This window comes from Myripristis murdjan, chromosome 4 (assembly GCF_902150065.1).
Source record: "Myripristis murdjan chromosome 4, fMyrMur1.1, whole genome shotgun sequence".
NCBI lineage: Eukaryota > Metazoa > Chordata > Actinopteri > Holocentriformes > Holocentridae > Myripristis > Myripristis murdjan.
Genome location: NC_043983.1, coordinates 9,219,738 through 9,245,755, shown reverse-complemented (window position 1 = coordinate 9,245,755; position 26,018 = coordinate 9,219,738). Strand labels below are relative to the sequence as shown.

At 41.8% G+C, this 26,018-nt stretch overlaps 3 protein-coding genes and 1 long non-coding RNA gene across 6 annotated transcripts in view; all 4 read right to left on the bottom strand.

Moving 5' to 3' along the window:
* Positions 1-200: 200 nt before the first annotated feature.
* LOC115357931 (transmembrane protein 275-like) lies at positions 201-764 on the bottom strand. Its single transcript, XM_030049692.1, has one exon. It carries the CDS (start codon positions 762-764, stop codon positions 201-203), a length of 564 nt encoding a protein of 187 aa, XP_029905552.1.
* Positions 765-2,259: 1,495 nt separating this feature from the next.
* mknk1 (MAPK interacting serine/threonine kinase 1) lies at positions 2,260-9,598 on the bottom strand. The gene is made up of 14 exons (XM_030049886.1): positions 9,499-9,598; positions 8,656-8,718; positions 7,990-8,092; positions 7,792-7,890; positions 7,586-7,683; positions 7,186-7,265; positions 7,002-7,075; positions 6,745-6,849; positions 6,597-6,652; positions 6,383-6,478; positions 6,070-6,264; positions 5,442-5,606; positions 5,004-5,047; positions 2,260-4,741 (listed from the first exon to the last, which is right to left on the bottom strand). The coding sequence occupies exons 1-14, from the start codon at positions 9,547-9,549 to the stop codon at positions 4,522-4,524; spliced, it is 1,449 nt and encodes a 482-aa protein (XP_029905746.1). The 5' UTR covers positions 9,550-9,598; the 3' UTR covers positions 2,260-4,521.
* A 294-nt stretch (positions 9,599-9,892) lies between these two features.
* On the bottom strand, positions 9,893-15,397 carry mob3c (MOB kinase activator 3C). Of its 2 annotated transcripts, XM_030049653.1 has the most exons (4): positions 15,201-15,397; positions 12,509-13,022; positions 11,569-11,771; positions 9,893-10,659 (listed from the first exon to the last, which is right to left on the bottom strand). In XM_030049653.1, the coding sequence occupies exons 2-4, from the start codon at positions 12,924-12,926 to the stop codon at positions 10,630-10,632; spliced, it is 651 nt and encodes a 216-aa protein (XP_029905513.1). In that variant the 5' UTR covers positions 12,927-13,022; positions 15,201-15,397; the 3' UTR covers positions 9,893-10,629. The 2 variants fall into 2 exon arrangements, with proteins under 2 accessions (XP_029905513.1, XP_029905514.1); XM_030049654.1 differs by lacking the exon at positions 9,893-10,659 and having other exon boundaries at positions 11,635-11,771; positions 12,513-13,022.
* Positions 15,398-21,310: 5,913 nt separating this feature from the next.
* Positions 21,311-26,018, bottom strand: part of LOC115357718 (uncharacterized) — a 9,294-nt gene continuing 4,586 nt past the window's right edge. For both annotated transcript variants that reach the window (XR_003928135.1, XR_003928136.1), the window contains exons 2-3: positions 25,617-25,686; positions 21,311-21,388 (exon numbers count right to left, since the gene is read on the bottom strand). This is a non-coding gene — a long non-coding RNA (uncharacterized LOC115357718). The remainder of the gene's footprint in view (positions 21,389-25,616; positions 25,687-26,018) is intronic.

Below are 26,018 nucleotides of genomic sequence, written 5' to 3'. Positions count from 1 at the left end.
TATGATTTACAACACATTTCAGAGCACAGGCGGAGCAAATGGCCATCCATAACTGCTTTTTTGTCATTAGTCTCTTTTTACAAATGCCAATATTGACACTCAGTCTTATCACTCAAGGACATTTCCATTTACAGTATCACTCACAGTGATGTGTGTGTGTGTGGGAACAGCATCTTAGTGAACAAACAGCTACATCCATGCTACGTAGCGGAGGTGTTGTGAGATGGCAGCATCTGGATGGGATGGCTCTCCTTGCAGTCAGAGGTCGAGGTGGGTTGACCGGCTCCCTCCTGACAGGCCGGCAGAGCGGAGTTGTCCTCGTTGCTGGAGCTGGACTTCTGTGAGGAGCTGGGTGAGTTGGTGGGGCTGAGCTGGGCCGTGGTGGTGTCCTGCAGGGTGTGCTCGCTCGTCTCCATCTCAAACGCCGCCGCTCCCATCCGCATCAGCCCCCAGCTCTCGCCACCTTTGGCCCTGCGAGCCGCATGGGCTGGGGGCCTCCTGCTGCACACGCAGCATGCTGTGAAGAAGGCCAAGGCCACAAGCAAGAGCAAAGGGCCGATGATGATGGGGGGGTTGCCAGTAGGGACGAAAGTGCCAAAGGCGAAAGCGCCCACCAGGGTGATGTTGATGCCGGCCAGCAGGATGCAAAGGCCACATGCACAACACAGGGCAGGGGACGGCAGGCCCTGGGGCCGCAGGGGCTGCCGCTTGTTGGGAACCTTCTTGGGAGCGGATGGTCGTGAGGTTCTGTCTGTGAGCACCATGTCAGAAGGCTGACTGACACTGACAGCTCTGTGTGATCCAGAGAAGCTGAACAGCAGATGATTGATTGGTCAACTCATCACTTCAGAGAGAGACAGAGAGATGACGCTCCAGCAGCTGAGGAGGAGACAGAGGAAAAGCAAGTGGTTGAGCCTGTGGGGTTTCAAAAACTGTTTCCACGACACTGGATTCTGCAAAATATTTCTCTCCAAAGTAATTTCTTAATTCCACAAAAATCTGTTCCTTATTATTTCATGCATAGGCCTACATTTGTGACTCAGGGTGTTCAAGCAGGCAAACAAATGACAACAATTAAAAAAAAAAAAAAAAATCCTCATTAGCCACAGCAATCAACAAGCGACTCTATTATCACAAATCATTTACTTCACACTGCTCTCGATTCCACACTTGCATTGACTTTTTCCCCCCGAAACAAAATCATATTAGCAGCGATATTAAAATACAATTTACTGTTTCACTTACTGTAGATCAGTCCCATAATCTTGTTAGACGTTTTGCAGTCTTTTGTCCTTTTTTCATAGTGCGATCGAATCGTGGAGTTTGGGCTGATGTTTCCTCCCAGCAGGTGAAACAGGAGAGCAGCGGAGCGGACTGCTGCGCTGCTCCTCACTCTCCACCGGTCATACCGGAGACGGACTAGTGAGGGCGCTCGAGTGCGCTGTGGAAAACTGTCCAATCGGTACAGTCCCAAGTGAACCATCAGACCTGGGTCAAGTGGTTTAATAATATGCATGGGTTTGTTCTGCCTTTGGGTCCAGATGGGTGGAGTTGTGTCAGCTATGAAGAAATGTTAGAAAAGAAAAGTTATGAAAATTAATCCAAATGGAAAATGCTGTGTAAAAGCCACCAAATACTCATCTGTGAAAAATAACTTTCCTGTCTGAGCTACAAGGCACACTCCACCCATTTCACACCTTGTATTGATGCAAACAAATCATCAAGGGATTCAGTTATTTGACCCAGGTCTCCATCTGTTGAATCTGGTGAATTCAGGATACTTTCATACACGAGGAGGAAATAAGAGGGATGGTGCCGGCTGTGATAAATGCTGCTTGTTTCTTTAAACCTTGCACTCTACCTGGCTCTCTGTGAAACCAAACCAAAGTTGGTGTAAGGTGAGGTCATCCTGGCCCATTTACAGATAGGATCTACTGCAGCCCTGCTGTCATCAGCCCGATAATGACAGTGTAATCGTGATGCCTCTCTCCTCAGTGCTGTGCTCTCGAAGTTATACAAGGACGCAGCCTCCATCAGACCAACTCTGTCTGGTAGGTGTGTGGGCAGGTGAATCACTCCGTCTTTCTGCCACAGTACAATGGGCAATCAGTGAATGCATGTGAATGAAAGTCCCAAATAAAACCTGCTAGTTACTTTGATCCTGGATACGCATTCTACTAGTACCTCTCAAGTCAGACCTTGAAGTTGAGGTAGATGGAAAAGTGGAGTGTTTATGTAACACAAGAGAACAAGACTGAGAATTTTTTTTTTCTTTTTTTTATTGAGAACACAGCATACCAGTGAAAATATAATGTGAGTATACTCTACATTGAGAGCATTATGCATAGGACCCCGTATGAGCATTGACAAATTATCTCATGGGATTCCATAATTGCATACCAATTACTGTATCTCATCCAATGCCATTACAGTTTAGGGAAAAACAAACAAGTACTTTGATGATTCATAATGGGAGTAAGAGGGCTTTAACATAGCAAATGGTTGTTTCCTAATGTGTGCACTCTCCCAGAGCAGATCTCGATCAATTCCTACCAGCCTGTGAAGGCCCTTAGTTGCTATAGGGATGGTGTGTCCATGGCAACAGTGTGAAATCTGGGGACGTGCAGTTTACATTAGTGGGCAACATACAAAGTTAATAGGGTAAGGGGAAATAAGTGCTAGACTCCCATCAGTGACCCCATTAAAACATAAGGGCTCTTCAATGAGCAAAACGGTCAAACTCTCACAAATAAAAAGTGTAAAATATTTCTTTAAAAAGTAAAAATCTAATGCAGAGGCGAACTGTCATCAGCACCTTGATCTAAACCAAACTTGTCCATCATTCTTCTCAACAGAACATTTACAGAGCCAAGTATACGTAACCAACGACACAATCCATACAAATACTGCTATAAAAATAGGTCCTTTAAACCCAGAATGGACTACGCTATCCTATCATCATCAACGCAATATGAACTATACACAACAACCCTTTTAGGTCACATTAAATTTAAAACCAACAAAAAACTATATCATACACAACCTGAAACAAATGCAATTCTCACATTTCATATTCGTTCTGACTGACAGTACACTGAGATATCAAATCAATAAGACACTTATTGAGAGATCAAGCAAGTCTATTCCGGATGGCCTTGCATCTGTACAAAACGTGCAAAGACGTGGTGCAACTGAGGAATCTGAGGTAATGCTGGTACTAATGAGGATAGCCTGTTTTTAAAATTCCTTTCAAAAATAAATATCAGGTACTGAATTCATGTCTTTGAACTAAACTGATCATTTACAATATTATATTGTGCTACCTTTATGGTAACTCTAAGTAAGTGACCTATATCAAAGTACAGCAGTGCCACAGGTAGCTTGTTTGGAAGTGAAAGCTGGAGATTTTTAATAACTATGAAACAATTTGAAACTAAATAAGAAATACGAAACAATTTGATCAAACACTGAACCTCTCCAACTTCAACGAGTGTTCATTCACAATTCTCCCTACAGCGCTTTCCTTAAGTTCTACATGTGTTGTTTCAAAACTTTACAGGAATGAAATCAATAATGATGGACTTGCAAGAGCTAAGTTTATGGAGGGAAAGCCCGATTCCACAATTGATGGATAACTCCCTCTAAGTGTAGTCCATTTTTACCTTTTAGCCAACATGCATTCACACCCATTAAATCACATACAGTTAAGACAGGCTTAAAAAAAAAAAAAAAAAAAAATCATAAAAAAATGAGGCCATCCCTTGAGTCATCAAGCGGCTAAGCAATGATTAAATATTATTTAAATATGGAAACCAGTTCACAGTTTTAACAACACATAAAATCTATAAAATAGAAAGATATTGCATTAAGACAGCGACAGCTGTGTAACTGTAGTGCCTTTTGCTGGTAATGATATGCATCGACAGGATAGCTGAATAAACTGCTGGCATAAAGAGAGGTTTTCGCTGCACTGGGCTCATCATAAGCTGTATTATTACAGAGAAGAATAAACTCTATGCAGTATTAAATTGAGAAAACTAACCCAAAACTACTAAATCTCAGGAGATTCAACTGTATTTTCAATAAGGAAATGGCAGCTAAGGATAAAGTGTCCCCTTAGAGCTCCAACTCTCTGTTTCTAGGTGATAAGATTACTGGCCATGAGACAGAGCTGGAACAACAGGATCACAGTATAAGAAGCTACACAGCAGTTAGGCTGACAACAGCTACAGTTTAGTCATTTCTAATACTGTGAGGATAATCCTGGGAGGGTCCCTGTGGGAAAAAATAAGGAGAGGGTAAAGGCTAAAATCATTCAGAGAAAATAGAAGTGTACTCTTGTGTGTGTGTGTGTGTGTGTTCATTTCAGCCATGCCAAGCCAACTTGTATCTATCCTTCAACCTACAAGACCTACTCATAAGAATGAACGATGGAGATGCAAAAGTCTGACACCAGTGGGAATACAAACACAACAGTACGTTCACAGTGCTGCTGCACTCTGAGGTTTGTGTGCTGGCCGGTCAGGTTGAGAGGTTCTCTGCAGCGGGCATGAAGTCCCCGGTGCGTAAGGCGTTGGACTGCGCTCGTCTCCGTGCCAGCCTGGAGTTTGAGGGTGGAGAAAGCCTCATGGAGCACACGACTGTCCCAGCGTCCTCCTGCTCCTCATCGTGCTGGGACAGCTGCCGGTTGAAGGCGATAGCATCGGCTGCAAACTGGGTGAGGTCTTTGGTGCTGCTGTTCCTGTGAACAGAGAGAAGGAAGAGGGTGGTTTGTCAGACTGTGGCATTGTTTCTTACACTTAAACACATAACTGTTCTCACACCACATCCACAAGCTCTGTCCTCACATCTTAAAAACGGTGATGTTTATTCTTTTCTTTTTAAAGTTGAGATTCTTTTGTTTTAAAGTGTTTTGTACTCTCTGGCACACTTAAAGCATTGCAAAAGGCATGACACTTTTTTTTTTTTTAATTCGACATCACTTTCAAAGCTGTCTGGCTTACCTTTGTAGAACATGAGGAGTTGGAAGACCTCTTTCTGGGGCATTCTGTGGAAACAGCAGCATTATTTAAAAGGGGACTTGAGTGTTATTGCTGGAATTGCTGGAAAAATATGCATAAAGATACACTGTAAAACTGCACTGACATGAGGACCATTTAGACTCAGCTGACATAAATTGTGATTAAGCATGAAATCTGAAAGTTGAGTCTCCATCACTCTCATCAGCCTGACTCACTGAAAGGTTCCCTCCGGATTCCTCGGTTTTGTCAGTTGAGTCTTAATGGTCTTCATTTCAATTAACCCTCAGTTATGAATAGCACACCTGCTTTTAATAATTACAAAATAAAAACTGTCAAATAGCATCATTAACCCAATTATTTTCATTACAGTGAAATTCCACGAGATGAATTAGGGTAGTCAGATAAGATTGGGACACCCACCCCCTGCACCCAGGGGTGCTTGAGGACCTGAGCGGCGCTGAGGCGCAGAGTGGCATCTCGAACCAGCAGCTTGGATATGAGGTCCTTGGCCTCCTCTGAGATGTGAGCCCAGTCTTTGTCTGGAAACTCATATTTGCCTTGCTGGATGCTCTCAAACAAGTGACTCTGCAGGAAGATAAAAACAAGGAAGGAAACATGTTAACATATGTTCAAATATCACTTAACAGTGCTACTTCAAATTTATTTTTTAATAATTTCATTCAGTGTCTTTATTTTTATTCATTTTAGCAGCCAGTGCAGACTATAGTGCAAATGATAATTTTTGATAATTTATCTTTTTAAAACATTCATGTAAAACACTGAGGCAATTTTTTTTTTTTTTTTTTTTTTTTTTTAGGTAGGGCGGGTTCCATTTACAATTTAACTTCCTCCCTGTTGGGGAGGAAGTTACTCAATACTGTGCGTCAATGCAGAAGCAACCCTGGCTGTGTGCTCACTGTAAGTATGAAAATGGAGGAGCGATACCAGCATACCTTGGTGCTGTAAGCATTGTAGGAACTGAACACTTATAGATGTGTCAGGTGAGATGAACGCTGAGGGAGTGAGAAGGCTGGTTGGGTGAGTGTACCTGGCAGGTTTTGCAGGTTTCTCCCCGGTCCCAGCCACAGTCACTGCCACAGTGACCCGTGAAGGGAGGGCTGCCGCTGAGCAGGATGTACAAGATGACTCCGAGGCTCCAAAGGTCACAGCGCTTGTCATAGAAGGAGGCCTCATCCGTGAAGACCTCCACCACCTCTGGAGCCATGTACTCTGCTGAGCCACACTGATGAGAAGCAAAAATAAAAAAAAACAAAACACACAGAAGTTCACTCACTGTTCCCCAGAAATTTGTTTCTTATGCTGTAATTTTGTACTTTGAGAGCCAGACTGTGGTGCCATACTGGTGTGGTGAGCTCCGGAGTCGTTATGGGCGTACAGGCGCTGCTGAGCTTCACTCCACTTCCAAGGTCAAAATCACAGATCTTTACTGGAGACACCTGTGAAGATGGAGGAAAAACAGTTACCACACTATTTATACTCTACACCTTTAGGAAAAACTAACTTCCCTCTGAAAACTTTTTGTTGTTATTTTTTTTTTTTTAAAAATTCACTTACACGATCAGTGTATTCACAAAGGATGTTCTCTGGCTTGAGGTCTCTGTGGGCAATGCCTGTAGAAAAGCATAATGTCATGACAAAGCTAAAAATCTGTGATTATGAAGTCTAGACTTGGGTAGGGGCTGCTTTTTGGGTTGTGACCTACCTTTAGTGTGGAGGAAATCAAGAGCCTGAGCAATGTCCCTGACTACTTTGCTAGCCTCCAGCTCATCAAAATACTTCCGGTTCTGGATGTGTGTAAAAATGGAGCCTGAGGGAAGAGGACAACAGTATCACTTTAAGAAATCACAGTATAGCCCCAGGAGGAAGTTTTACTTGTCTGTAAGAGGTATATGTGGATATATACAGAGAGCATAACAGTGGTGTGCTTGATAGAATAAAAACTTATTCACTGCTACTTACCTCCACGCAACTTCTCAAATACCAAGTAAAAGCAGGAGCTATCTTCAAAGAACTGGATCAGTTCCAAAATGTTCCTGAATAAGAGATATTTCCCGAAAATTAGACCGTGCTGTTCATTCAATGTTTGATAATAATAAAAAAATACTTATTTTCACTGGAAATGGCTCACTGCAAGTGAACTCACCCGTTTCCTTGACATTGGTAAAGTGTCTCAACTTCTCGGAAAACTCGGCTGCGACTGTGGCCGGCACTCTTCTCTATGATCTAAGCAAAACAAAAACAGACAACATGCTATTAGTGGTCAAAATTAAACGCAGAGTGTTAAATCTACACAGGGATATTAGGATAAGCACTTCTGTAGCTGTTTTTTTTTTTTTTTTTTTTTTAAACAAACCATCACAGGAACATTTTGGGAACTTCAATAAGTAGAATTCTGTCTTCAAAGATTTCACATCCACACAGCATGATTTAAGTAAACATAACTGGGAATTAACACAGAGCAAGTGTAGTGAGGCCGGACCCAGCAAGTTGCATATTTAATATGGCTGTACAGTAGTGCCTAATTTATCTCCATCCTAACTCACCTTGACAGCAAACTCCTTCCCGTTCTGCAGGCTAATGCATCCTTGGACTTTGGCATATGCCCCCTGACCCAGCACCTCATCTGTCAGCTTATACAGGTCTGGAAAAAAAAAAGTGTGTAACCTATAAAACTACAGTAGGTATTTTTCATGTAGGATGCGAATTAAAATACAATATTTAGCCAGTTCTTTTCTTTTTCTTTTACTACCATCAAAACTGCCTGTAAAGCTGTCCGTTGCTCTCGTTCTCTTCTTCTTTCTCCTTTTAGCCGCATCTGGGATGTTCAGTGGTTGGCTCTTCTCAATCTCTGTAGCAATTAGATAAGAATACATCACAATGCAAAATGAGTATCTTAGGCTGGGCTGCCACTAGACCCGCTGTGATCTAACTGTAAAAACTGTTGTACCTGCTGGACCCTGGGAGAGGCCCTGACGCTCCTCTGTGGCGATTCCGTTCTGCTGAATTCCCTCACAGCTATCCCTTACTTGGCCCACAGCCAGGGAGCTGCCCTGTGTCAAAAAGGGGGAGGCCGTGCGCGGGGGAAGAGGAAGGGAAAGTTCGAGATTAGTCACAGAGATCAGGCAGTAGAAAGGTAGAGAACACACGAGAAGGAGGACATCATTCTTTGTGAACAGAGATATTACAGCATGGTTGGCATAACTTTGCAACGATTTATAACTCACAGTCCAAACAAGGTTAACAAATGTAGTAAAAAATACAATCTTGTGTGTAAAATGACCTGCTGAACCATGTATTTGCTACACCCAACTACCTGATTATCTTTGCCTGCACTTGCCAATGCAGTGGCCTGATAATTATGTAACTGAGAATACAGGAAACATTACAACACACTATCTGATCATGGATATTCCCGCATGCATTCACACAGTAAGTGATAGTGCATGACTCACACACACACACCGGTGACGCTTCTGTATTTCAAAGCAGATAAGCTCGGCAGCTGTGACTGTGAACTACATTATGGCTCGATCTTATCTGGCGGACACAACAGCTTTCAGGAAGTTACACGCTTGACACACAATAACCACCAACTTTCCATGTTAATGCTTACCTGGAGAGAGTGCTGGAAGGCTTGCAGCTCGGTCATCACGCTGTGCCTCACCATATCTGCCAACTGAGAGCACATGATGACAAGTTTAAGTTTTCAGTGCGTGGACGACAAGCAAAGACACAGAATGTAACAAAGGGATTCAAAGCGGTGGTCAGGAATCTGAGCAATGAGGAGTATGTAGGTCTAACGCCATCACTTAACAAGCTGGAAGGTACAAGTTCCCACTCGTATGAATGAGACCTCAGCCGGACAAACTCAGTTTACATAGCGTTAACCCGTTTCCTTCCTCTTCCACTCACTGTGCAAATGGATAACTTTGCTCAAGTTGGTTTGACATTAGCGAGTGGCTGAATGGTCGCAGAACATTCAGGTCCAGTCTGCCAGCTGGAGCCCTCTGCCGTGTGAAGTTAATGCTGTGGTCAGCACATGCACTGTATTATGCGGCAAGCAAATGTTGCTGTACTCGGACACTTAGCCATGGCTTACTACAGGGTATTGGCTTAGTGTCGATATCAAGCTAAATGAATCCAGCTAGTCTAGGATGACAGCCCTTCATGCTAACTTTAACGTAGCTTGCTAATGATTCACGTTGCTTATCAGTGATATAATCTTGGTTGTGCTATTGTCAAAAGGGAATAATGCAGCAAAAAGCAGAAAGTGAAAAGCCATAAAGCTCTGTGTTATTACGTTAGCTACGTTAGCTTGAGCCTTAGCCAGCTGGTAGTTACTGTTAAAACCACGTAATTAATCCGGAGTATTAATATTCGCTTGCTTGTTCGGAATTAGACGCTACCTGGTTCATGTCAAAGCACATGTGAAAGGGTAGTAATCGCAAGAAACAACCTGGAAACTGTTTCCAAACTGGCCAAAGCCCTCCGTCAAAGCCTCTGCCATCTGATGTCAGGGTCCATGAAGAGCAACAGCGACGAAATCTGAAGTCAGCTAGCTAGCCAGTGACGCACGGGGCGGGAAAATACATAAACACACACTAGTCCCGCCCCCTTCCACACCCTCCTCGCTGCTATTGGTTGAAAATATGAAAACCACTGCGACGTCACTTGGATTGACTCCTCGCCACACCCACTCCACGTAGTGAGAATTTTTCGTGCATGATGACAGCCTTTATTTACAGTTTTATTTATAGAAATCAGACAAGTCATCTCTACTAGGAGCTACGGCTCACACCCCGATGCTCACACACCACTTTTTTTTTTTTTTTTTTTTTTAAAGGAGGCAGATCATTGCATGGTCCCTGTCCTATTTACGGTTATTCTGGAAGGATCTGACAGTCCTGAGTTTGGCCTGAACCAGCCACTTTGTGATACACATAGGATGAAACCTGAGCAGCAGATGTAACACAATAACTCAATGTCAAGACAGCCCTTCATGTTAATATGTTTTGTTTTCAATGATGTGATACAGATTTTACATGGATAACGAAAAGAGATCTTGACCCAAAGTTTGTGTGTGTGGTACATTACCTATAAGGTGACTTGTTCTAAAACTTTCTACGTATTCAAAATGTCCTTAGTACAAAATCAAACAAGAAGAACACAGCTGTCAAATATAATACAACCTTTCATCCAACAAAATAAGGCTCAACATGACAAAATCAAAGGTCAAATATAAACAATGCTTAAAACATGCACAAAGAGCAAATACAAACACAACCGGGGAGGGCGAAGTTGTTACAGATCAAAATAAAGTCCAAGAATACTGTCATCAAAGCACCATAATAAAGCAAAAAAAAAAAAGGCCTGCAAGGCAAAGGGCCTGTAAAGTGTGGAGCCACAACATGAAGAAATGTGTTCAGTTTTAGATTTGTGGACATTCCTGGTTCTATTTGAGAGCCATATCCACAGCTAAAATCTGTAAAAATAATTTTTATTTTCGGCGTTCGGTTCTGACGACGGTGATTTCTTGCAGGGCTCAGGGAACGTTGAAACGTAAACTCCATTGTCCAAGTGGTTCAGTTCAATTACATATCTTCTCTGTCATTGCTTTCTGTAGGAAGAGAAGAAAAAGGACATTTTCAACACATCCTATTAATAATAGACTAATAGATGCCTGATCATGGAGTACACTTTACATCTCCAGTTTGCGGGACAGGCACAAATACACACTTATTTCTCGTCATAAGAAACTGCACTATTGTTATCCCAGCAACAATGACAACAAGAAATTGCTTTTGACCCTAAAAGTAGGGCAATAAAAAGACTTTGTCACACTGTTAGGTTTACACGATTTATCTTCCCTGTAGTGTGTTGACATAAATGTCTGATTACTATTTCATTTTGCAAAGGGAATTATATAGCCCGGGCCTCATAATGATGATTACCGAGGCAGTTCGCTGATTCTTGGAGCGCCATTCTCTGTCTGCTCATATGTGACGAAGGTCCCTTTGTTAGAGTAAGGCATCAACAGAGGGTGGTATACAAATTCTGCCCCATTATAAAAGCCAGCAATTTTTCTTATGATGTGTTTTATTTAAAAACAACCCTGTTTCTAAAAAGCAGTCAAGTGTCTTTTATGATGCAAACTTGGGGGGAAAATAGCCCATTGTTGATTTCATTCACTGCACCAAATGGAAAATCAAATACAATTTTACATTTTAACAAGAATACAGTTTAGTTTGGTGTTTAATGCGCATTGTTAGACTCAGTAATCATCCGGTTGGTGTGGTTTCAGCAGACACACAAAAAATGTTGATGTTTCCATTGTGCTGCGTGCGATCAGGAAAAACTCACTGCTCTGTGAAATCACTCCCTCACTGAACACGCTGCACTGCCAGGTCGTAAATGTCAGGATGGTCAGGATGGCCACGAGAGTGCTACTGACACAAAACACCCCATCCCCTCTTTCCTAATCCTCATCCCCACCCCTGCACCTGTGAAGTCTCACTAAACGTCTCACCAGCGGCTCCAGTTCAGAGTGTTCAATGAGGCTGAACTCGGAGATGAAGTAGTAGTAGTGCTTGTAGCAGGTATTGATGTGGGCCTCTGCTCCCATACTGCAGATGCTGTCAAAGTGATGGATGTAAACATGCACAAAGACCCTGAACAGACGGCTCAGGATCTTCTTGCACACCTGCTGGAAGTTCTTGGGGAAAGGGACACCTAGAGTAAAGAGGAGAAGAGCTGTCACAGAAATGCAGAGGTTCCCAACTGGAAAAATGGCTTGAGTAGATATGATACAAGAATGTGAACATTTTCCATAGTTTTCAGTTTTCCAAGTCCATTATGGATCATAACTGGAACTCAATTGATTTAAAAAAATGTGATAAAGTGCCCAGGATGGGCCGTGTCTTACATGGATTTTGATTATTATAGACAATGTATTTCAGCAAATAGTAGAAATTGTGCAGATATCCAATTTTCCAGTGCTGGGTTGAGAAAAAAGAGGGCAACAAAGAAAAAAAGCATGCCCGCAAAAAGACCTGCAACATTACATTTCTGATTGTTTAATGGCTTGAAGTGTTGCATTTTTTATATATATATTTATATTTGTACATGGTGCTATGGACGCTACATTTTCTCCTCCATGCATTTCTGCACACCTGAGATAGCTATTATGCAAGTGTATAATAATTTCTAATAAATGTTTATTGTCAACTCTAGTGTTGATGAGATACAGCGATCCACAGTCACGCATTCATTCACATCTAAATGTCATGCTTGTTGTGTGATTAACCTCTGTTTGAACCTAAACCATCCCATTTCAGATGATGAGGGAGAAGGGCATGGAGCTCGAGACTGACATTTCTGTGTTCACGGAGCACAACATCAACACAGGCAGCAAAGCTCTCCATCTTATATTAGGTCACACACTCCATTTGTAAGGGCTCCTCACACACCTACTCTGGTGGGGAAGATGTCCTCGTTATTGATAAGAGACTCTATCCAGTCCATCAGCAGGTTCATGTACTTGAGAGCGGGCAGCTTGGTGGGTTTCTTGTAGTCGTCGCCGTCCTGCCACCTGTACTCGTACCGCAGCCCCCCAGACATGATGGGACAAGAGCGCTCGGTGCAGAACTCGCTCACCGTGCCATAGATCAGGTTGATTCGGTTGAAGAAGTCCACCACGTGCACGGCAATCCAGTCGTTGATGTTCTCCCCCTCCGGCAGCTGGACCACTTTCCTCAGGTCCAAGCCGGACTTGAGTGAGGCCTGGGCCTTCTTGTACAGTTCGAATCGCTGGGTGCCAGGCTCAAAGCGCTTCCTCGGCCTGAATGTTTTGTCTTTGCTGAACACTTGTCCCAGGCACAGCGCCATTAACTCCGTTGCAGCCCCTGATATGGGGTCAGTGTCTATCACCTGAGGAGTTATTGTGATCGCAGGGCGCTCTTGTTTTCAGATGGGGGGATGTCTCTGTGAAAGAGCGACGCAAGAGGTCAAAACAGGTCATAGATGGCTCTTTTCTTGTCATGACTTGAATGTGGTCAGTAGACAAGGATCAGGCAGCATGGCCAAAACAAGGAAACCCTAGCTGCAAAGCATAAACAACATTGTCAGATGGTTTACAAAGGGAATTGCTTGAGTGGTTTGATAAGCAACATCTGTTATGTACTGTAAGCACTATGCATAAAATGTAATGGGAGATTTCATACATCCATTTTTTTTATGTTTGTTTGTTTGTTTTAGAAAGACTCATGAGAACAGTGAGATCCAAAAGTTCCCGAACCCCACTCCAGCCACAGAACACAATCATAATTTAATTCTCTGGGCATCTTGATTTAAAAAAAAATTATCCCTCCACTGAGACCAAACCAACAAGTTCACTGTGTGTAGTTTAGACTTCAGCAATATTTATGTGCCTGTAATTGCTTCACCTTTCACAAGACCTTCACCAGTCACCCGCTGCTGAAAATAAGGCCATTGTGACTTGACAGCAGTAAAATCAGATGAGATAGTTTAGGTATAATTGAGGGAATTAATGGCATGCTGCGGCTCACTAAAGATTAAACATCTCTCGAAAGCGCTGAGAGATTAAATGCTGACATTATTACATCTTCATGGCTCAGACACACAGCACTTTGTCTCTAACTCAGAGCAATGATGCATTAAAGTACACGCCCCACATGTGGCTCTTTAATCTACCAGACAACTGCGGCACTGATATTTTTGTGACACAAAATAAAAACAAATAAAATGCTAAGAATGACAGTGAGTGTTCTTGAGCATGAAAAAGACAACAAATGATTAACAGATAATTATTTTATTCAGAGTCTTGGTATCAACCATCTGGAAGGAACTGTACTAGGATTGTGACCTTTCTGAATGGGTTTGACATTTTCATTCAATGAATCAAATGTCGATCACGGTGAAGGGTTACGTGATTCAATGTTTTGATTATCATGGAGTTCAAACATGAACACTAGAGAGGTCTAAATGAAGTTAATAAGCTGGCCAGTTTAAAAGTCACAATGTCTGGTCAACGAAAAATAAATTCCTGGTATGATGCCGATTCCCAAGAGATATATTTCACGATGGGAACAATCCACTGAATTGTGCGATTCAACCCAGTACTTTGGAAAATTACGACAAATGTGGTTTTCCAGAGCCTTTATACTACAGTCACATCTAAATGACTGTGGTTGTGAGATTATATCCGCATTTGTGTCCTGTGTCCCATTTCTAACAGCCGGTCTCAACATTTCCTGTGGTTGTTTTGTAAAGGCTCCTGTGACTCAAATCAGCAGAAGTTTCTGTTCCTGCACTGACATGTATATTCATGTTGCACTCTGCCAGTGAACCCCGGCTGACAATCATTAGATTATAAACAGAAACATGACAGTCATTCAGTTCTCAGAACTCACAGCTCACAGGATTATCACGTGTCTGTTAAAGTTGTAGCTTTACAGAGGTGGCTTCATCGTTTGGGTTAAATTGAGCTAAATGCAATGATTTAATATGCAGACGACATAAAGTGTGTAAGAAAGCCACGTTTCTCCACAACAGAGTTCACATTATGCCAGATCTAGGATCAAAACTCACCACTGGGGGAGCATGAGTAGGTGGTCATGAGATGGCTGTAAATGTGCCCATAACAAAAGGGCTTAACAAGGAGCCTCCTGATGAATGATAGATACTCCATTCACCCTTAGACTTGGAAAACAACCTCAGTCAAATACAAAACTTATAGTAATCTTTGCCACTAAACACTGTTGGTTATTATGCACAATCAAACTTTACTTGAAAGAAGAAAAACACATGAGGGATAGAGTTTTATTTATATCTGGTTTGCTTTACTTCTCTCTGCATGCCTCAGTCTCAGACTGAAGCATGTCTGATCACGTACGGGGGCTGGCAGACCCTCTATGCATACTTTCATGAGTTTCCATGGGATTTGCCTCTGACACTGGAGAGCAACAATAGACCTTTCAAGATCCTACACAAAAATGCGAGAGAAGAAAAAAAAAGTGTCTCGCACAGAGAATGCAATGCAGCACACAGCACCAAGAAATGTAAAACAAAGGAAGAGGCTGAGGGAGATAAAAAGAGGTTACAGAATGGGTTACAGAATGGAAAAAGTTGTCTCCACTGTACCTGGCTGAAATCCCAGAGCGGAGGGCTAGGAATGTGCTGGAGAGTCGTGGGATAGCGCCAGGCAGGATTCAGCTGTTCGACACCTCAACTTTCAACTCCCTGTGGATAACAACTCCAACTCTGTCCCCTCTGGTTCCTCTGGATCTCCTCCCTCCCTCCCGGCCACGAACAGACGCCGAGGCTCCAGCTTCACTCAGCTGCGCAGCACAGACAAAAGTAAAGGGAGGAAAAAAAGTTGTTTGGCTTTTCTTCCTGTGGATGATGTCACATCCTGACTTTGTCTACTAGGCCTCTGCTGTCTATTTATCTGAGTGTCTGTGCCTCTATGTGGGTGTGTGTACTGACGACCTATAAATCGACAGAGGAGGTTCCAGCAGGGCAGGGGGCGAGGAGAGGCCTTTTCAGACCCTTTTTCCCCCCTCCCTCTCATCCAAATGTTTTTTTTTTCTCTCCCCTTATCCTGTAGGAAGACCAGCCAGCCCACTTGTCCCACCAAAACCCAGCCCACTGGTGAATACCCTGAGGAAACAACCCCTTCTTCTTAGGCTGCATAACAAGACTGAAGGAGCAGAATGATCCCACAGGCATTTCTGGATGCTTGGCAGCCCCTGCCATTCTTTTTGTGAATTCTCAATAACATATAATTTAAATTCTTGGCCTTTCTAAGATATTGCTGTTGAGGTCATAGCTGCTCTTAAAGAGGAATAGTGGTATGTGCCACATCACTTTCAAAAAGAATCCATGTTCAAAAAGTGGGAAACTTGGCATGTTTGCCCCGAAGTATTCTACTTTCCCAGGCCTGCAGTCCTCATGATAAAGGGCCAACTTGTTTGTTTCCTTTGTCTTAAAAGTGAACAGATGCCATTGAGATACAGAGCAAGTCTGTTTTTTTTCTGCTGTGTTATGACACACAAGCTGTAATGATCAGCCTGATTTGATTGTTTGTGGTAATTATCTCCTCCACTACTGGGAATGATAAAACTGTGCTGTAGGCCAAAAGATGAAATCAAATCAAGCATTTATTGCTGCAGTAAGACCACGTTGTTTAAGTGTTTCGTTGTAGTTCATATAACTGCAGGAAGAATTGAGGGCTGTAATTGCACATATTCTGAGAAATGGCAATAACGTCTTCTAACGGATGTAAATTGCCCAAAGGTGGGAGTGTGTGTGAGTCTGTTTCTTTCTGTGTTGTAGCCCTGTGGTGTGTTGGCAGTCTGTCCAGGGAAGGGTTTTTCTCCACCTTCCACCCATTGCATGTTGGGATAGGCTCCAGACCCCGGTGACCATGAGGAAGAACGAGCAGGTATGGAAAAAGGATGGATGGATGACTGCAATAATTATTCATTCATTCATTCATTCATTCTCCAAACTGCACATCCTATTTAGGAGCCTAGCTCAGTGCTCATTGGGTGGAAATGCAATAATAATCTCAGTGGTTTTTAGCCTGCAGTGATCCAATACATCCACTTGGTGTCACTATGATCATGTTATTATGAGAGCCTTTTTACTGGATTTTACATCATTTCTAATGATGAAAGAGATCCAGTACCAGCAGGGCTTTAATGTTGATGTTTTTTTGTGTGTACTTTTTGGAGTATGTTTTAAAACCTGTAGCTTTACTTTTACATAAGTGTGTTTATTTTGAGGTATTTTACATTTTAAACTGCCTCCAGAATTTAAACAACAACAACAACGACAACAACAACAACAACAACAACAACAACAACAACAACAACAACAACAACAACAACAAACAAACAAACAAAAAACATGAACCTACATGAACCAGCTGCCAGGAAATAACCTTTTGGTGAACTCCGAAGCCAAACAGCAGTCAGTTTCTGCCATGGGGGAATAAAAGCGGGTTAACACTGTGGCCTCACAGCAACAAGGTCCTGAGATCAATTCCCCGACGGCCAGCCAGGGTCCTGTCTGTGAGGAGTGTGCATGTTCCGCCGGGAGGCCAAAGACATGCAGGTCAGGTGAACTGGAGATACTAACCCTAACCCTACCCTAACCCTAACTTGCCCTTAGGTGTGAGTGAATGTGTGTGTTTGTCTGTCTGCCCTGTGATGGACCGGTGACCTGTCCTGGGAGAGTGAGAGTTTCCCCTGACTTCCGCCCAATCAGCGCTGGGACAGGCTCCAGCTACCCCGGATAAGCGGTGTGGAAAATGGATGTGTAAGAGCTGTGTCGGGGTGTAGAAAATATGAACATTGTTCAGGTGGGAGCCAGGGACGCGCTCATATTCCTGCTTATTCAAAGTAAAACTATCCGTATCGTGTAGAGTCATCATCTTTAACGGAGACGTAGATTTTTTTTCCCTTCTTTGTTGCTACAACCAACAAAAGTAAATGTTTTCACTTAATAGCTGAGAAAATGTGTTTTCTATGATAGCGTTCACTCGTTTCCATGCCATCTACTACAATACCCATGAGCCTAGCCGATATTCAACCAATCAAAAAGAGCACATCTACTGACGTGTGGCGTCCCGTCCCGACGTGACATCACCTTCACGTTCTCTATGGGAATCAATATTTTTAATATGACCTCATCTTTACAGTAATAACTTTGGCTTGATGTGTTTGTTATTGAATGAGGGAGCTGAAGTAATTAATTGCTTTCTTGTTATCATTTGTATTCTGAATATGACATCGTAAACATCATGTTTGACCAACATGTTTGGTTTTATTATTTTTATTTATGTTATTGCAGCTTTTAAATTTTATTTAGCCTACTTCATGTTTATTATTTATTTTTTGTATTAATGCCCTTCATTTTATATAATTCTTATGTCTTAAGAATGATATAAGATTTACCCATTTAAAAATATGCATGCAATGTTTATTTCATGTTTTAATTTAATTTGTTAATGCACTTTATTTTATATTGTCATGTGAAATTAAACTAATAATAATAATAATAATAATAACATTCTTTGTACATCCTCTTGCCTTGTCTGCATTGTCTGGCAAAGCTCCAATATCCGCACCTCACCAGCCTCACAGATGAAGAAAAAAAAAAAGTAACTAAGTAACTTTTACTCCAAATAAATATTAAATAAGTTTCATTTTACTTTTACTTGGGTAGATTTTAAAACAAGTAACTTTACTTTTACTTGAGTAAAATTTCACCATTGTAACAGCACTTTTACTTTAGTAAAATAATTGAGTACTCTTTGCACCATGAATTTTGCACATCTTACCTAATTGTAAGCAGGAATTCCGTGTAATTGGATTACATTTGAAAATAATTAAATAATTTGCATTGTTATGTGGCATAGTTTCATTTCATTTTCTTATTTCATCTAAAAGGGACAGTGTACAGCTCAAACATGTACTGTATGTCACTATTTGATGCCATATCTTGCTTTGTTTTTTTGTTGACACTACAATAAATATGTTTTTTGAAGAATAGTTTGATGTAGTTGGATTATTCAAGGTGTTTCCTCTAGTTTTAGAGTTTCTAGTGCTTGTAAAGCTACTTTGATGGACTGTAGTGGAAATAGAACAGTGAGCAAAGAAATTTGGTTAGAGAATTATTGCTTTTAATACCATTATTTGAAACATATGAATATGCTGAAGGCTCAACACTATACGGCAAATTTCAAAGGAGCGTGAGAGAGGAAGAGGGAGGTACAGTCGTGCCAGACAGCAATTTTTTCATGTCCCCCCCCCCCCCCCCAAAAATTACTCTCAGAAATTTTGCTGTTTATTACCCCGACCCCCCGCCCCTACTAAAGACATAGCCTATTTAGTTGATTGATGCATTAGATGCGTTAGATATGTGCCTACACAATACAGTTCATTGTTTTGGCAAAAATGTAACTTTCATATTCCAGCTTGGGGGCAAACTTTTTACATGTGAAACTATCCACTGTCTTCTGTTTGTTTGCTAAGAATCTATATATGCAAAGCACTTCTGCAGTTTGGTGCTGAAAGCTACATCTGTCCTCAAGGCCTAGGTGGGACAAGATTGGAGGTGGGACAAGGTGGATGACTGACTACTATGCAAGCAGAGGGCTTTCACCTTGGGCATGGAACATGTCTGCAATTGACACACTCAGACAAACACACCAGACATACCTCCAGCTATATATCCATTCAACTACTTCTTCTTCTTCTTCATCTTCTTCTTCTGTATTTCCGGCAGACCAGACACCTATAGGCGTATTGCTGCCCCCGCAGGTTGAGTGTTGCATTAAATAAGAGCGTGGAATATGGGAATATGCCAAGTAACATGTAAATGGAATATTCCAGTTGCTGCAGCGCATATAAACACCTTATTTGGAATATTACTTTAACCAAAATATTGACCCAAATCAGAATATGGTGTGCATGTAAACGTACTAATTGACAGCTAGACACAGTTTGTCTGCATACATTAAGCACAGAATTCAGCCCTGTATCCAGTTCACGTCCCATCAGTGGCCTGGGGTTTGCATGAAGCACATACATCAGAGCCTTGGTTTATAGAGTGCATGTAAACGATCCAGTTGCTGTTATTCGACAGATGTGTAAAAGCAGACCCCCTTATCTTCTCTGGGGACCAAGTCATGGCATTAAGACTGATAACAACAGAGTAAACAGTGTTGCTTTTTATTCAGTATTGTGCCTACTGGAGGGTAAAAGCTGTCGAGGCAATAGCAGAATACCCTTGTTAAAAAGAAGTCCTAAGACTGCCTAAAAGACAGACAATCCCCCTGAAATTGATGGGCCTCATTCACCAATATTTCCTAGGGTTTTTTTTCTTAAATTTCTTCTTGAAAAAGATTCTAAGAAAAGTCTATGTCAGATTCATGATGTGTTCTTAAGCCACATAATTGTTGGCACCTGTGTTCTTATATTGATGAATCCCTCTACCTTCAAGCGAGAGCCAGTTTACCCCAATTGGCATAGGTAAACGCCCGGCCAATCCCCGTAAAAAGGACATGAGACTGCAGGGATGTGTGCACACACACATCACACACAGAACCTGATCAAGTCAAAAATGCCCAAACAAAAGTCCATAGAGAGTGGAGCGCTGACTGCAAATCATAAAAATAAAAAATTTAAAAAATTAAAAAACTCAGCAGCACTGAGGTGACAGCCCTTCTACAGGAAGTGAACAAAAAATGAGCTGTCATATCTAGTAGTGTCAGCAGTGGGTACAAAATAACAGAGAAAAAAAGATGCATAGGATGCCATTACTTGTCCAGCGAATGCTGTATCTGGTGAAGGGCGCACAACAGACAATTTAAAGAAAAATGGTTTGACCTTAAATCTGAGGCCAAGAAATTATTGCCAAACACAGGTGAGAGACACTGATCACCAGAGGGGGACAGGCTGGCCCAGATTTATTAGAGCTGAATCAGCTCATAGAGGCCATTATTGGACAGACGGCATTCTCAGGTGTGTCATCAACTGAGCAGGACACAGACCTGGGCCTTCATCTCCCGTCTCAGAATCACATATACAATGTCAGAATCAGAAGGTAAGCTGTTTTTTTCTGAATTGAATCAATACTATTTAATCTAAAAACTACAGCTGTAAACAGCGGTAACAGGTGACACATTAACATGTAACCACTATTGTATAAAACATAAGGCAGGTGATTCTGTGAACATTTTTTTTCTTCAACATGTCCACATGTCTAATGTATATCCTAAGTGCTAAGTTTGTATTCAATATTTAAAGACTTGCTTTTGCAGTATAGTGCATAACTGGAACCTCCCAAAATAAAAGGTCAATACAATGGCTTGATGGCTATCACTGACAGATGAACTCCTGATGAGACAGACACCCTCTGTGGCACCTGGCACCTCGCAGCCAGTACTGTCCTGCAGCACTACCATACGTGTGCCCAAGTCCCGTTCTGTCGCTGCATGTCTGTTCTGAGATGCGATCCTTGACAACCAGGAGAGACTAGCTCACAGATAGCCTCAACACTGGCCACAAGCTCCGACACACTTAAAGAAATACATACCAATTTAAAATATTAACAAGCACCGAACCTGTGTGATTTTTTTTAAGTGATGCATTTCTTTAATTTTAAAGCCTGTAGGCTTTAAAGCCTTTAGGCTACAAACGATCAATTAATTGCTGTTGAAGTTTGCTTGGTCCCAGGAGTGAGTCAGGATGGACATCCTCTTGTTGCAGTGGCTGAGAGGGAAGTGGTACATCACATAGACACAGCAGGCCATGATTATCCTACAAACATAAAAGGATAAAAAGTGTGCTCAATGGTGGAGAAAGTGCATGCATGTTGATGATTGAAGGACACCTCCTGGTGAGTCTGAGGGTTGGTGAGTGGTGTCATCAACCAGGGGGCCAGGGTATATCCTCAGTCTCCTAATATTCAAATCATTATTGGAATAGAAGCACACTGTTTTGGAATTTATTATTACTAAAAGATGCTTACCAATGAGCTATGCATCTACAGTTGCTCCTTGTTCGATGTTCATACCCACAGACCTGTTCTGTAAAATATATGAGTTGTGTGCACCTCCTGGGAAGTGGGAGACCACATCCAGAAAGTGGTTCTGGGAGTTGCAGATGACTTGAACATTGATGGAGTGGGACTGCTTGTGGCTGAGATATGGAAATGGATCTGAAGAGGGTGCCTTAATACGCATGTGCGTGCAGTCTATTGCGTCAGTGGTGTTGGATAGATCAGCAATGGAATGAAATCCTCTCGATTGGGACCTGTTCTTGCGCTGTATATGTGAGGCCAGCTGATTTATTCCATCTGCCACTTGTGGGAAAGTGCAGCTGATGGATGGCTGTGATATGCCCACCCTCTTTGCTTCTTTGATAGCTCTCTTTGAAAAGTCCCAGTGGCTAAAAAGCACAAGGTGGAGAGTACCTGCATGTTTGTTGATACAGGTTGGACCGTCTGGTATGGCTCTGCAGTGCTGGCTCTAAAATATTACACAGATCCATGAGAAAAGCCCGTGGTAGAGGTACTTGTCACTCTGTGACAAAATTGAAATGGTCCTGGAAAATGCATTCCCTTCTCAGGGTTCGATCTGCAACTTCTTGTAACAGCAGTAAATATGCCCTTGTGCGAGAAGGCATAGGGTGCAGAAAAGAGGCCTATAAATAGCATGATCATTCACTGATTACTGGATAGCACAGGATGGTCACCAATTAGCGTAATTGATGTGAATTTAAGTGTTAGTGTAATTTTTTTTTTTATTTTATTTTATTTTTAAAAGACCATAATGTTGTGTGAACTAATTGAAATAGAAAATATTATAAATGCAAAAATGTTTTAATTTAAATCCTATACACTGTGGATTCAAGAAAACACAACAACCAATCATAATACACCTTAATGTCAGCACTCAAATGTGCTTAACAGTGCTCTTGAGTGTCATAGATTCTGCTCTTATCTAAGAACAAATCCCAAATAAGAAAAAACTGGTGAATGCCAGAATCTTCTTCAACAGTGCATAAGCTGGTTTTAAGAACAACTTTATTCTTAAGAATGGCTGGTAAATGAGGCCCAATGATATTGCTGACCCTTGATCGCAAGTTCCGATTAGTGTGATTTTCATGCTGAGTGTAATAAGCAACACTGTACCATTCTCTATTTAAGTCCAGTCCCATCAGTTAATTAAACACTTTTGGATAGTTTCTAACAACTTTCTTTTAGGGCACCCAGGGGGCTTACCTGGCAAAGTGCATACATCACTGACAAAAGGATACAAATAGGATACAAATTTGAAATAGTTTATCACATGATGGAGAACTGAAGTGATGTATTGAGGGTCCAGAGAGAAAGATGAGGGATGTCTCTGAGACAAACAGGGGCCTGTTGCACAAAGGTAGGATTAAGACATCCGAGTTCAACAAATCCAAAACAAGAGCATCCAGGCTTTATTGGGTGCACAAAGACCAAGCCAGGATGAGCAGACACAGATTCATCAAGCCAGCTGAAACCTATCCTGGATAAGTTTGTGCACGCGGCTTCCTCAAATAGATCGATCACAGATTCATTGATCCACCATGGCAACCAGGGCAGCATACTTTTCCCCGTCGGAGGCAGAAATCCTCATGGAGGCATACGAGGAGGTGAAGGATCAAATCAAAAAGAAGGGCAACACGGCCACTGCTATAAACAACAAGAGAAAGCGTGGCAAAGTATTGCAGACCGCCTGAATGCATAAGTAGTGCACAAATACACACTCACTGCTCCACTGAAACCATCACAATTACAATCCAAATAGTTAATTAACATCTCTGAAAACGTAGTTGTAATCTGATTATTAATCAGTTGAAATTGTAAGTGAAATTGATTGCAGATGTGAGTGAAATTGTGTAAATGTAACTCCATCAGACTGTAGTGTTCTCACTCAGAGTGTAGCAACTCTATAAGCAGTAAATATCACATTTTAACAACTTAAAATATGAATAACCATAATTGCAGGCACAGAGAATTACTGAGAATTACTGTAATTATTGCCAGCAGAATGTTTTTAAACATGTAAATAGCATAGGCAAAAATGTCCTTTTAATTACAAATAAAATATATATTTTTAACAACTGTCACTAATTATTGTTTTTTTTAACAACTTACACATGAAATGAATACACTTACAGCGTTGCCTGTACAATGTTTCTCAGCGGATGGCTACGGATAGCTTCAGGACACGTTTTGCATGTCTCCCTCACTCTCTTCTTCTTCCTCCTGTTCTTTTGATTTTCGGCAGACTAGACACATCAAAGGTGTATTGCTGCCATCCACAGGCCGTTAATGCTGGTTAAACAGTGCCTCAAATTCTAGTATGCATTCCAGTCATGTGAAGAAATTTTAAGACGGCTTTTGCCGCTTTGTAATGATCCCAGCTGAGAAGTGACTTAATTGAAGTGTTCTTCATTCCATATGCTGTCAGGTCTGCTTGCATGACAGTTCTCTCCTTATTATATTTGGTGCATAGTGTAAGAGCGTGAGTTACACTCTCTTCCTCCCCACAGGAGCATTTTCCATCAGGATGTTTACCTACCATTGCCAGCCCATGATTTAATGCACAATGCCCCAGCCTCAATCTTGTGATCGCCACAGTGTCCCTCCTCCCCATTTTTAAACTCTGTGTGATTTTGGTATTTGGTTGTATTGAAAAATAAAATCTGCCTTTGCTCCCCTGTTCCCACTCTTTTTGTTCTTGCTATTTCTTGTTGAATTAAGCTCTTATATTCAGCTCTTCCACATTGTACTTGTATTGCTACTTTCTTTCTGCTGAGTTCTCTTCTTGCTGCCATGTCAGCCTCCTCATTTCCCTGTACTCCAACATGTGCTGGTACCCAGACAAATCCAACTGTGCAACCCAATTTATCTATTTTGTTAAGAATAATCTTTATTTCAGCTATTAAGTCAGGTCTGGCCCCACTTTTCTCACCCTTCATCGCCATTAGTACTGCTGCTGAGTCTGAGCATATAACTGCATGTTCTGGTCTGATTTCCTCCACCCACCCAAGTGCCCATAATATTGCCACAAGTTCTGTAGTGAAAACTGAAGCCCAATCTGATATCCGCTTTCCATATTGTATTTGTAACTGCGGAATGCTCACCCCTATTGCTGCCCTTCCATAAATCTGACTTCTGGAGCCATCAGTGTAAATCTGCATATACCCTGCCCATTTTTCCTTCAGATGTTTGCTTGTTAGAGCCACTGGATTGCCTGCATTCTTACTTTTTAATTTGTCTAAAATCAAGAGGTCTACGTCTGGCTCTGGTAGGAGCCACGGTGGGACAGGTGGCCTAAATACCACAGGGCCAAAGGGTAAATTTGGTATTCCCAGCTCCACTGCTTTATTTTTCAAGGAGTGCATTAGATTCCCTTTCCTCCCTTTTGCACTATTCCCCTGCAATTCCCAATGCTCTCCCAAGATTCTTGTGGCAGGATTGAGGGACCCCCAGCTCTGTAATTTAGCCCAGAAATTCAGCTCCAGCTTGCGCCTTCTCAACTCTAATGGGGTTTCCCCCATTTCCACCAGAAGAGCTTGAATGGGGGTAGTTCTAAAAGCTCCCCCGCATATCCGTAGTGCCTTGGCCTGTATTACATCCAACTGCTTGAGCACAGAAGGAGCTGCTGCCCCATATACCATACAACCATAGTCTATGCTGGATCTTATAATTGCTCTGTATATCATCATTAGGGTTTCTCTACTTCCTCCCCAGTCTGTTCCCACCAGGCATCTCAAAACATTAATAATCTTTTCACACTTAGCAACTGTTTTCTTTACATGCTCCCTCCATGTCATTTTTTCCTCAAACCAGACACCAAGGAATTAAAAAGTTTTAACCCTTTCAATAGGTCTTTTATACAGTTTGAGGTCCAGTTTTGACATTTTCCTTTGATAGCCCAAAACAACATACTTGGATTTTGTAGCTGAGATTTTAAAACCCCATTCCTCTGCCCAAGCCTCCACTCACTCTAGTGTTTGCTGCAGTTCTCTATGGATATAGTCCAGATTTCGTCCTCTTTTCCAAATGGCTCCGTCATCTGCGAACAACGACACACCAAAATATTATTGATCATGATATTAAATAAGACTGGGCTGATCACCATTAGTTCCATTAGTTACAGTTTCTACAGAAGACTTACTTGGATGGTGCGCTCCCTGCGCTCCCTCAGAAAATTATTTATCCAGTTTAACATTCTTCCTCTGATTCCAGCATCGTACAGCTTTAAACCTAATCCCTCCTTCCACAGCATGTCATACGCGTTCTCTATATCCAAAAACACCCCCACTACAACTTCTTTATTTGCTAGAGCCTTCCTGATTTCTAAGTCTAACATCAAGATTGAGTCCATGGTGGATCGGCCTGCCCTAA